The sequence below is a fragment of the Leuciscus leuciscus genome (assembly GCF_965113295.1).
Source record: "Leuciscus leuciscus genome assembly, chromosome: 13".
NCBI lineage: Eukaryota > Metazoa > Chordata > Actinopteri > Cypriniformes > Leuciscidae > Leuciscus > Leuciscus leuciscus.
In genome coordinates this window covers 17,084,475-17,096,843 of record NC_138737.1, presented here as the reverse complement: position 1 = coordinate 17,096,843, position 12,369 = coordinate 17,084,475, and the positions used below count along the sequence as shown (strand labels likewise).

The 12,369-nt window shown below is 36.2% G+C and overlaps 1 protein-coding gene and 1 long non-coding RNA gene across 6 annotated transcripts in view; one reads left to right on the top strand and one right to left on the bottom strand.

Annotated features, from left to right (window-relative positions):
* grid2 (glutamate receptor, ionotropic, delta 2) overlaps positions 1-12,369 on the bottom strand; it is a 438,477-nt gene that overhangs the window by 133,244 nt on the left and 292,864 nt on the right. For all 5 annotated transcript variants that reach the window (XR_014211127.1, XR_014211128.1, XM_082188355.1 and 2 more), the window contains 2 exons: positions 11,359-11,520; positions 8,363-8,482 (listed from right to left, as the gene is read on the bottom strand). Coding sequence is in view for 3 of the 5 variants with exons in the window: in XM_082188355.1 (XP_082044481.1) it covers positions 8,363-8,482; positions 11,359-11,520 (282 nt within the window). In the remaining 2 variants the exon portion in view is untranslated. The remainder of the gene's footprint in view (positions 1-8,362; positions 8,483-11,358; positions 11,521-12,369) is intronic.
* Positions 5,296-7,427, top strand: LOC309512698. Its single transcript, XR_014211148.1, has 2 exons — positions 5,296-5,649; positions 6,032-7,427. It is a non-coding gene; the product is annotated as an uncharacterized lncRNA (long non-coding RNA).

The following is a 12,369-nucleotide window of genomic DNA, read 5'->3' as shown; positions in this document are numbered from 1 at the left end:
TAAGCTGGCTAGTAATAGACTTTCCTAACTCTCTAATCCCAGTGACGTCTATCTAACCTCTTCTTTTTCTCTGCAAATTTTCCCACCTCTTCCGGCTCAGTGGACCCTCACATTAGCGCAAACTCCATTGCATATTCCCTACTGACTGCCCGACCTGTGCGCTAATACGTTTTCAATGAAGGCTAAAACAAAAGAATATTTTGTATCCCAGCACGGATGATTAGCCAAAATGGCTAATCGAGCAATTACGCCACAGTGAAGCTTTTAGATGTTTTGATATAAAGAGAGGTAAGCTGAATGTAGCCAATGGATTTAATGATGTGGAAAACTAATTCTTGCATGGTGGTAAAACTAATTATGACATATTGCTTTGAACCATCATAATGGAGATATGTACACAGTACATCTACATATTGGTGTCTACAGAGTAGGGTCCAAACATTTTTTAAACCATATTGAAAATATAGGATTCAAAATCTAATGTAGCCTATAGCTTGAAACAATAACTCATCTTATTCACATCTGAATAATTTAAAACACAGAAACAATTAAATTTAACTTGTCACTCAAAAGGTTATGCATATAATCATGAATGAACATCATGTTGATGGGAGATTTTAACATTCATTTTGATAATACTACTAACACTCAGTATAATGAATTTAAATCAATTCTGGATAGTGCTGACCTTGTGCAGTTTGTTAAATTTCCAACACACAACAAGGGACATATTCTGGATCTTGTATGCTGTTCAGGTGTCAAGCCTTTTAATTTTACCTCTATTGAATCTTCTATCTCAGATCATAAGCCTATATTATTTAATATTTCTCTTCCATTGGCAAAAGTTAAGTCTCAACGCTCTGTTTCATTTCGTAATATTAAGAATATTGATCTTAATGTTTTGGATGGAATGATTGATCACTCTGTAAACAAGTGTTGTTTTAATTCTTCTACATCTGATTTGGTAAATTTTTATAACAATAGTTTTTCTCAAATACTTGATAATGTTGCTCCTGTGAGAACTCGTATTGTATCTTATGTCAACTCGTCTCCATGGTATACTCCGGAACTTCGACATCAAAAGGCTTTAGGTCGCCGACTGGAGAGACTATGCAAACGAACTGGTCTTGAAGTACACAAACAGATGTACTCTGAGCATCTGGTTTCTTACAAGGCTGAGCTGGAAAGCGCAAAATCATCTTTTTATGCAAATATCATTGCCAATGGACAAAGTAATACAAGGACTTTATTCAGTACTTTTAACAAACTGTTGAAACCTCACAATACTGTTTCACTTTCTCCCAATCAATGTGTACCTGTTTCAAATTTTTTTAGATCTAAGATTGACAATATTCATCAAGAACTACTTAATTCTGATTTAATGTCTAGTGATTATCAAATTGGACATAATCATATTTTTGCCCCTGCTAAAACTTTCTCTAACTTTGAGCTGCCTTCAGTTGACTCCATCACTAAGTTGATCACAAAGTCTAAGTCTTCTACTTGCTCACTCGATCCTTTACCTACTGTTTTAGTTAAGTCTTGTATTCATTCGATCTCTCCTATTATTACAGCTATAGTACGTTCTTCATTATCTTCTGCCACTGTTCCTTCATCATTAAAAATGGCCTCTATCTCTCCAATTCTCAAAAAACCTGGTGCCGATCCTAATGATCTAAATAATTATAGGCCCATTTCTAACCTGCCTTTTATATCTAAAATCCTTGAAAGAATAGTAGCAACTCAACTAGATTCACATCTGCAAGATAACGACATTTATGAGCATTTTCAGTCGGGTTTTAGATCGAACCATAGTACAGAAACAGCTCTTGTTAAGGTTACAAATGATCTTCTCTTGGCTGCTGATTCTGGTTTCCTGTCTATTCTTATTCTTTTAGATATTAGTGCTGCCTTTGACACTATTAGTCATTCAGTTTTACTCGAAAGATTGGCCTGCATTGGAGTAGCTAATAATGTTTTACTTTGGTTTTCGTCTTATCTATGTGACAGGAAACAGTTTGTACAGATTAAGACTGCTCAATCAGAGCCTGTCTCGGTCACTCACGGCGTTCCGCAGGGGTCAGTTTTGGGTCCGCTTTTATTTATTATTTATATTTTACCCCTTGGTTAAATTTTTCGTTTCTATGGTATTTATTTTCATTTCTACGCCGACGACACACAAGTTTACATATCCACAAGACCAAATGCTTCTCATCCCCCTTCTAACCTTACTAAATGTTTGCAGGATGTTAAGATATGGATGACTAATAATTTTTTTAAGTTAAATACAGGTAAAACTGAAGCCCTTCTTGTTGGATCTAGGTCTGCTTTATCTAAAGCTTAATCTTTCCCCTTGCTCATTGATAATTGCCCGGTTAACTTTTCTAACCAGGTGAAAAGTCTTGGCGTTATTTTTGATGGTTTGCTTTCTTTTAGTTCCCATATTAATAATATTTCACGTACTGCATCTTTTCATTTACGTAATATTACTAGACTTCGTTCTTCACTCTCTCAACAGTGTACTGAAGTTCTTATTCATGCCTTGGATACATCTAGGCTTGATTATTGTAATTCCCTTTTATGCGAGATTCCGAAAAAACAACTTCACAGACTACAGTTAATACAGAATTCAGCAGCCAGAATTGTAACTCATACACGTTCTTTCGAACACATAACTCCAATTCTTTACCATCTACATTGGCTTCCTGTTCATTTTCGTGTACATTATAAAATATTACTCCTTACATTTAAAGCACTTCATAATCTGGCACCTCAATATTTGTCAGATCTTCTTCACTTGTATACACCTCTTAGATCTTTGAGATCATCTTCTGCAGACTTATTGTCTGTGCCAAACTTCAAGATGAGTTCCTTTGGTGGTAGAGCTTTTAGTTGTGTGGCACCTAAGCTGTGGAATGCATTACCCTTGCACATTCGCCAAATGGATTCAATTTCCAGTTTTAAAGTTCAGATAAAAACATATCTTTTTAGAATAGCTTTTAATGAAATGATTGTATGATGTGTTGCATCAATGTGTTTTGTATGTTTTGTACTTATTGCCTTGTTTTATATTGTAAGGTGTCCTTGAGTGCCCTGAAAGGCGCCCATAAATAAAAGGTATTATTATTATTATTATTATAATATAATTTGTATCAAATCAAAATCATTTTCACTATCCACCCTGTGAATCTCTGAATAGAATACTGTGTCACTGGAAGGATATAAAACAGGATGTTGAAATATTGACATCACTCTTAACCCTGGAGTCAACTTCACACCAATTACCCCGGCAACAAGTCTACATTAGAAACAAAAGCCATTAAATGGCAGTTCAAAAGTGACTGATAATGTCCAGGACAACTGACCATATGAAAAGAGAGCAAAGGTTGTGCAATCCCTTGTGACACTCTAAAACTGTGGAGTGAAAAACTGCGGAGTGAAAAACTGCAAAGTTCTTTTAGAAAGACGCTCAAGTGTGTTAGCTGCGATTTTCAACAGGCTGGAAGAACATCCCCCTCACAGGAGGTAGCTGAGATAACTACTACTAATGTGTTAGCAGGTGGTCACATTAAACAGGTTTTGTTTCTGGTCAATGTCAACAAGAGTGTGGAAACACATACTGGCATGTCTGTAAACACAGCAGGTAATTGAAGAGATGTTTAAAACACAAGTGGCTTAAACATATGTACAGTACTTGTGAAGAACTGTCCTTCCGTGTATTTATACTATGTGTTTGAATATTATCAAGCCAGTGTAAATACAGATTGTTCACTGCAAAAGTAATGCATGAGAGTCTTTATAAAAAAGAGGGACTAAAATGGCACAGATCAGTAAAATATTTAAACATCACTAAAACAAGATAAATTTACTTAAGCCAAATTGAGACTTGAAAAAACTGAAAATGATATATATATATATAGATATATAGATAGATAGACAGACAGTTAGTTTTAATATTTTAGTTTTATATTGTTGCTTCGTGTGCTTTCCCAGCAGTAGTGTGCAGAACTAGCATTGCTAGAAAGAAATTGCATAGAAAAAGCATTGCTTCTGAAACAATTATCCACTCTGATAAAAGAAACTTGCTTAATTTAATTACTTTGTACTTTAAATATTTATTTCATCTTTTGGAAGTGCAGTGCTGATCTTGTTTATGTCAGAGACTATTATCTTTAATGAAATCTGACAATTTAATTTGTGCATGATGGCAGAAAGGTTCCAGTGAGGTTCCAGTGGTTAAGAGGAAGTGGCATCATTTAAGGACTCGACTGTTGTCTGATGGTTGACTGTTGACTTTGGCACACTTGAGTCCTCAAGGACAATCACTGACCTTCTGATTAACATCCCACTCTATCAGATCCAAGTCACTTCAGACACACAATCTACACTATGTCAACAAGTTTTGCTGTCTGATGATCTGTACAATTCTTTAGAGCACATTAAAAACTTTGGACTGGGCTGGGGATTTCAAAAGCATCAGCAGGAAAGAGACAAATACACCAGCCAACAACATTTACTTACTGTAGTTTAAACCCAGGGTCCAAAATTAAAACCGTGCTACACAAAATGGATGAACTGAGAAAATATTTCAAAGTAAATATTTATTACTAGTCATAAAACTGTATTTTGGTGCTTTTCATTAGTTCCTATACCATTTGAATCGCTCAGCTATTTTTCCCTTGCCATTTACTCTAGATCACAAATATACAAATTTCTGATTAGAAATTGTCCACTTCATTAGAAGATGCTCGAGTTGGAAGTTGTCTTTAGTAGATGGTTTGAATTGTGCACATCACCTACAATGGCATGGGTTAAAGGGACAGTTCACCCAAAAATGAAAATTATTCCATGATTTACTCACCCTCAAGCCATCCTAGGTGTATATGACTATCTTCTTTCAGACGAACACAATTGGAGTTATATATATATATATAAAAAAAATATCCAGGCTCTTCCAAGCTTTATAAGAATGAGATTTTGAAATTCAAAAAAGTGCAACCATCCATCATAAAAGTAATCAATACGGCTCCAGGGGTAAATAAAGGCCTTCTGAAGCAAAGTGATGGGTTTTTGTAAGAATTTTTTTTACAACTTTAAAAACTAAAATATCTAGCTTCTGGCAGACGGCCTACAAAAGTTGACTTATGCCAAAAGAGTAACCCCTGATGCAATATAGGAGTAACGTAAGCTTTGACGCCCCCAACAAATAGGGTTGGAGAACAAACTTGAGCCCCTCTTCTCTTATATCGAAATCCTCCAACATTTCTCTTTAAAAATTCTCGTTTTAGACTTCGTTCATCAATACATCATGCCAGGTCAGGGGTTACTCTTCGTTGTAAATCGATGCGAACGGCCGTCTGTCCGAAGTTAGTTATTTTAGTTTATAAAGTTTTAAATATGGATATTTTTCTTACACAAACGCATCGCTTCGCTTCAGAAGGCCTCTTTTTTTTTTTTTTTTTTTTTTGAGCCGTGTGGAGCACTTTTATCATAAATGGATGCACTTTTTTGGGCTTCAAAATCTCATCCTAAAATCATGTTTTCATTTTCAGCAATTTTTAGGTGAACTATCCCTTTAAGATCATTCAATTAATTTTCAAAAAAGTGTTATGTTGCAGTTCGTCGTTTTTTTGCGTGCTAATTTTGGGTGTCCTCTTTACACCAATTCCAGTGGCCATATTCATACTGTTTGCTGTTCTGATGCACTTGCAAATTATGATATAACCTAATAGTGCAGCAGCAAGTGGTGTTCATTTTAATTCGTTTTTCACTACTGCATAACAAATAACAAAATTGTAGAAAAGAAAGCGAAAAATCTCAGATGTTTTCACCCTAAATACTAGGGGTGTAACGGTAAACAAACATGACTGTTCGGTATGCACCTTAGTATTGAAGTCATGGTTCAGAAAACTCTTCTTTTTCCTTTTTTTTTTAACAAATGTGTATTAGCGTTTAAATAAATTCTATTATAATTAAAATTTCTTACGAATAAATCAAAATCTCTTACCTATACTGTAAACTATATGGGGAGCCCTTAATTACACATTACTATAATATTAAAGATTACAATTAACAACAGAGCCCAAATTATTAAATTTAGTTGCAATTTATTTTTAGATGAAATGTAAATTGCACATAAGGCAGGTTTTGCATTAATTTCTAAATCTAATTATAAAGTAAATTTTCCACTCCAATTTATTTTTTAAATATAATCATTTAAACAGTGGCTGTCATAACTTGTTTTCATGACAAATTTATTTAAACAAAATCAAGACATTACTAATACTAAGAGGGAGACACGGCAGGCAAAAACATTGTTTTGTTTTTTTCACTGATCAATTTTGGACTATTTGTCTTCAATAACATGTCTTCTTTCAGACTTGTGGTGAAAAAAAGTCCAAAATACACATTTAGGTCTTTATTTTACTATACTTTGTCTATTTGCGTCTGTAGATTCTCCTAAACTCAACAAAAGTTGGCGTTCTAAATCATCCCTCGCTGTCTGCACACTGTCATCACATATACCGTTGGAAAGCTCTCTCTCTCCTGTACAATGCTGTCGGATCCAAATATGGTCATTTCCTTTTTATCAGCAACCAATCGTGAAAGTACAATGGGGCATTTAACTCTAAAAGCGAAATCTCATTGGCTGATGTCAATTTCTGACAACGTGATTCGTTCAGATGCATCACGTGACGTGCTCTGACATTTCCAGAGTGTGTTTTTGATTGTTTTTCACTGGGCTTCGGTTCAGTTGAAGGCCATAAATGCTATGTTATATAAGTTTTGATGTGGTTTGTATTGTCGATTGCTAATGAGTTGATAAGATATTTTTTCTGTAAATAGTTGTTTCCACTAAAAAAGTATGAATTTTTACAATACAAATCTTTAAAGGCCGTTTTCTCAAAATGGGTTTTTTCTTATACTCTGAGCCAGAAATCTCCACTTCAGCAGCACTTACATAAACCAAACTTTCCAGTTGTATTCCTATCTATATTCTTAAGGTTTTTTACAGAGGGGTTTGTTCATATATCCTTCAGATTCTGATTTATACAACATTTTATACCTAAAAACGGGGCGAAACTGGATTTTTTTGGCTGTTGACAGTCTTTTCTGATTAATGGAGTGATAAAAGAGATATCCAAAATCCCCTTTGTAAAAATCTTTGACTCTAACATGTCAACAAAATGAAACAAGAATTTTGAATCTGGCTTTATCCAATGTTCAGATTTCTCTTCTGGAAATATATGTAAATTAGCGCATTTTTAATGAGATAATACCTCATTTGCATATTTAAACATAAATATTCTAAAAACTTGTAATACAAAAGATATTTGTCTTAATGTCAGTAATCAACTGGGGAAGTTTCATGCTGATATCTATTAGTTAATTTTTTTTCCCTATTCACCTGGGGTGTCTCCCCTTAAGTAAATGAATAGGCTAATATAGTGCATACGAAATGCTTCTCTCTAGAGTTCATTTCTCTAGCGAACTAACCTGCTGTTGACACTAAATGCCTGAGGTAATGCTATGTGAGATATTCTCAAACTGTTTTATTGATATCTTTCCGCAGTTGAAACACTGGTTTAGAGATGTAAACATAGAGCAATCGTCTCTTCTTCTGTACTTTACTGGTAGAAAACTGTTGCACAGCCACGTACGCCGCATTCTAGGATTCGTCGTGCGACTGCATGCACCGAACCGTGACATCTGTACTGTACGGTTCGGGACGAATACATGTACCCTCCTACTAAATACTAAAAAGTGCTTATTTGCCAAAGAGTGTTTTTTGTGCAACCACAAGGAATGTATAAATGACTTACTGATCAGCAACTGACACAAATCAAATGTTTCATTTATTCTAGCTAAATAAACAAGTCCAACTTATTTCTCCAGACGGGAGGAGATTGGGGAATCCCCATCCAGGAGCGTGGACTGATCTGCACATTATTCAGCTCCAAAGCTGCCGTTCTGTCATGAGCAATTGATCCACATTCCGTGGGGAAGACAGAGACAGATTAGGACCGATATTTGAATGAGCAAATACACATAAATATGACTAAAGTAATTAAAGACAAACGAATGGAAAGAACAGATTAATTATATTGCGGATCACTGGGGGGCGACTCTTATGTTACTGCTGCTTAACTACCTCCTCACTCCACCAAAGCCGTGATGAACAGACGAGCAAACAACAGTAAAACTGATAAACAAAGTGTGCTGATGCACTGCGCCTCTCTGAGGGAGGCTGATGGAATTCATTAGGCTTCTGTGATTATCAATTAAAATCCAAAAGCTCTTTGAATTAAGACAATTGTGTTTCTGGAAGCGATATTGTGGGTCTGAGTGTGATGTCTCTTACCCGGCTGACTCCACGGCCACGGTCCTCTCCGTAGTTGGTGCCCAGGATCTCAAAGTGGATGTTGGGGTTGGAGCCATTGTCATTAAACTCCAGCAAGCTGGTCAGACCACTTACACCTCCCTGTAAAAAACAAACAAAAAAGTGATATATTACTTAAATGCTTCAGTTTGACATGGCTTTGTCATCTAATGAAAAGTGGATTAAAATTTCTTGTTAAATGCTATCAGAAGCACTGTGTGTACTTCCACATCTCTACTGGTACCACAAAGAACTACAGAAATAATTAAAGCAGTAACACAGTCCTCCCATCAGCCAGGAAGTGCCGCTCCAAAGCCGCACCATTGGTTGAGTCAATATTGTCGTGTCCGACCAAGTCAGACCACTCAAAGAAACAGTATATTAGGATGATTTCTGAGGATCATATGAAATATGAAAAAAGTAATGGCTAAAAAATTCCCATTTCAAAATATTTTCAAATAGGAAGCAGTTGCAATATGGTTAAAACTACATTTGAATAATATTTCATTTTTTCCCCAAATTTTTTCGAAATAAATATTCAAATAAATGCAATCTTGATAAGCATTAACAAATCTTACTGACCATAAACATTTGAACAGTAGTGTATACATACATATATACATATATACATATATATATATATATATATATATATATATATATGCAACACATTCTCATCCTTGGGCGTCATAATACTGACGCTTTTGACATTTCGTCTACATCGAACGCACATGGCACCCTTTAGCGTCAATATGAGACGCACAGAGCTTTGTTCGGTTATGGGTAGGTTTAGGTCTAGTGTAGGGATAGGGTTAGACCGCTAGGAGGCGCCTTCTGGCCCATTTCTATCTGCGTCTCATATTGACGCTAAAGGGTGCCATGTGCGTTCGATGTAGACGAAATGTCAAAAGCGTCAATATATGACGCCCTAGGATGAGAACGGGCTGATATATATATATATATATATATATATATATATATTTGCATACTTCATCTTTAAGTCGTCATCATCATCATCATCATATAAAAACATCATGAGCAAATTCTGTCATGAAAGGCAAAATAATCTCTTAAATAGCTCAGGGCATGACAGTGGTTAGGATCACACTGTGGGCGTCATGTGGCAGGATGCGTGTTTGAGTCCAACTTCATGCGTGATATTTGCTGATCATGCCCCTCTTGCCATTTCCTCTCCTGTTTCAACTATCTCTATGAATAAAAATGGCAAAAGGGTCTCGCTCCTGTCCTCCCCCATTTTCCATCCTCTCTTCATTAGCACCACTAATTTAAACTCTGCAGCATCATACCAGCAAAAGTCCTCCTCCTCAGCCCTTCCTAAACTGCACCCACATGTCCTCCCCAGCGAAAACCCACATGAACAGATAGATAATTGTTGTAAATTCACTCTACCAATACCAGTGCTGACAGAAAAAATTAGACAGCCAATTACAAAAGATGATGAGCGCTTTCCAAATGAGTTCACCAACTGCTGCTATGTAAAGCCGATGCACACAAACTTCCCCTAATTAAGCTGTGAAACAATGTTCCAGTCCAAACAGTCTCCCGGGAATTGAATACAAAGCCATTATGCAGCTGATGTACAGTAAAATAAGTGTACCATTTCATACATATACGTGTCTCTCAGACATCCCTTGGAAATGAGGTCATTAAAATCTAGGCAGATTTGAAGACGGCACGAGCCAGTGTGTTCTAGCGGTCACCCAGTCTGAATAAATCGCTCTATCTACTTTAATACGACTGTCACACAAGCAGCGGTGTGGAGGTGAGAGCCGGCCGAGAGGTGATATCTCTACTGTGGTATGGCAGGGAGGATCAGATACATGTGGATACAGGAGGAACAGTACATCCCTCAGGGGATAAAAACGTTCCCCAGCAAGCATGGTGTTAAACCAGCACTCAGTCACTATCCCTGTAACAAAGACTGTCATCTCACCCTAGGCAGTGTGCCATTTCTATAGCCCTGCAGAAGACAGAGAGGAGAGTTTCACTGTATCACACTATCCCCCCTCTCCCCAGCCGGAACAAAGATAGAGACTCATTACAGTCCTCAAAACCAAATAGTCATTTGATTTCCAATGCAAATGAATCCAAGGTCAAACTCCCACTCAATCACATCAGGGCTCACAGTTAGGACCTAGTCAGGTTTTACTTTGTACTGCCAACAGTTTCACAGGTCTTTTGACTTTTATCAATGCATTTATGTGTATGAATGCTATACCATTAAATGTTAAAAATATAGTTCACACAAAAATTCGGTCATTATTGACACATCATTCCAAACCCGTATGACATTTCTATCCATTTCTTCTGTGGAACACAATAAGGAGCATTTTAAAGAATATTCTGCGACACTCTTTCAATACATTGAAACTGATTGGGAGTGGGACTGTAAAGCTATAAAATGACACACAAAAAAATCTTGTCAGGCCAATATGATTATTATGTGTGACAAGCAGAGCAAAATAGAAGTTTTTTAATAAAGATCTTGACGTGCCCTTGATATGGCTGGAGTACATGAAAGAAGTGGTGATATCTGCTCCATCAAAGAATCATTCTTTTGCATTAAATAAAACAAAAAAAACAATTGATTAATCCACTTCACCAAAATGGTCTGAATGATTACTTAAAAAGCACAAGGATGTTTAAGGTGTTCCACCTTTAAGGTTAAACGGGTTTGGAATGACATGAGGGTGAGTAAATGATTAAATAATTTAGCATTTTAAAGGAAATGTAAGGAAATTTGACGTTTGCTGTTTGACGCTTAAAAAGTTTTTAATTGCAAAAGCTATAAAAAGCTATAAATATAATGCATTTAATGCATTGCAATTTATGTACAGTAATACTACTAATAACAGTAAAAATATGAATAAAAATAAAATTGCAATATATTTAGTACATCACAGAGCACCAAAAGTTTAAGTTTGCAAGGCCAGTGGGTCATCTTTACAGTTCTGTACCTTCTTCACGGTATCCAGCATAGACTTGCCACCCTGCCAGGGTTTGGAGCCCTTGCGGATGCACGAAAGACTCGCCATGCTGTGCCATTTCCTGTCCTCCAGCTTCCTGTGGAAGGTGTTGGCCAGCAGAAGCACTGTGTCGTAGATGTAGCGGTTGGTGATCTGACGAGATGACAAAAAACAGCAGGGAAACAAAGAAGAAAAAAAGAGAAAGAAACCGACAACGTGAGCACAGAGAGCCAGGGACACTAGATTAATATTCTCTTACAAGAAAAAGATTTATGTCTGAGTGGGTACAGCTGGGATGAAAGGTCTCTACAGTGGAAATGACAACAGGCTGCTCACATTGAACAAGCCCTAGAAGACAGTGGAGTTTAATAAGGAATAGAAAAGACACACTTAACACCTGCTATCTGTAGCATTATTTCTATCCATACATATAGGCTTCAGTGATCATGAATAACAAGGGACAACAAATGGAATGGTACAACAGAACCAGGTCAATTAAAGAAAATCATCTGATTGTGAAGATCACAATTTGATCATCTTGGCAAGGCTTTAATGTAAACAGTTTTGTCCAAAGTATATGTAAATGATTTGTATCAAAATATCAATATGGGATCTGTGCATTGAGTCTTGTAGCATAAATGCATACTGCTATGCTTCGATTTATGGAAAATGAGACACACTCAGTTTATTCGGGAAAATTTTGGATACTCCTCATCTCCATTTGAAACTTAAGTAAACCATTGGTGGCAACTGTCATTTGAAACCAAATGTATACACTACCATTTAAAAGTATGAGGTCAGACTCTCGGAATCCAGAAAAAAAACATTCTAACAGTTTCCATAACAATATTAAGGAGCACAACTGTTTTCAACCTTGATAATAATAATAATAAATGTTTCTTGATCACCAATCTAATAAAATAATTGTAATAATTAATATTAGAATGATTTCTGAAGGATCACGTGACACTGAAGACTTGAGCAACGGCTGCGGAAAATTGA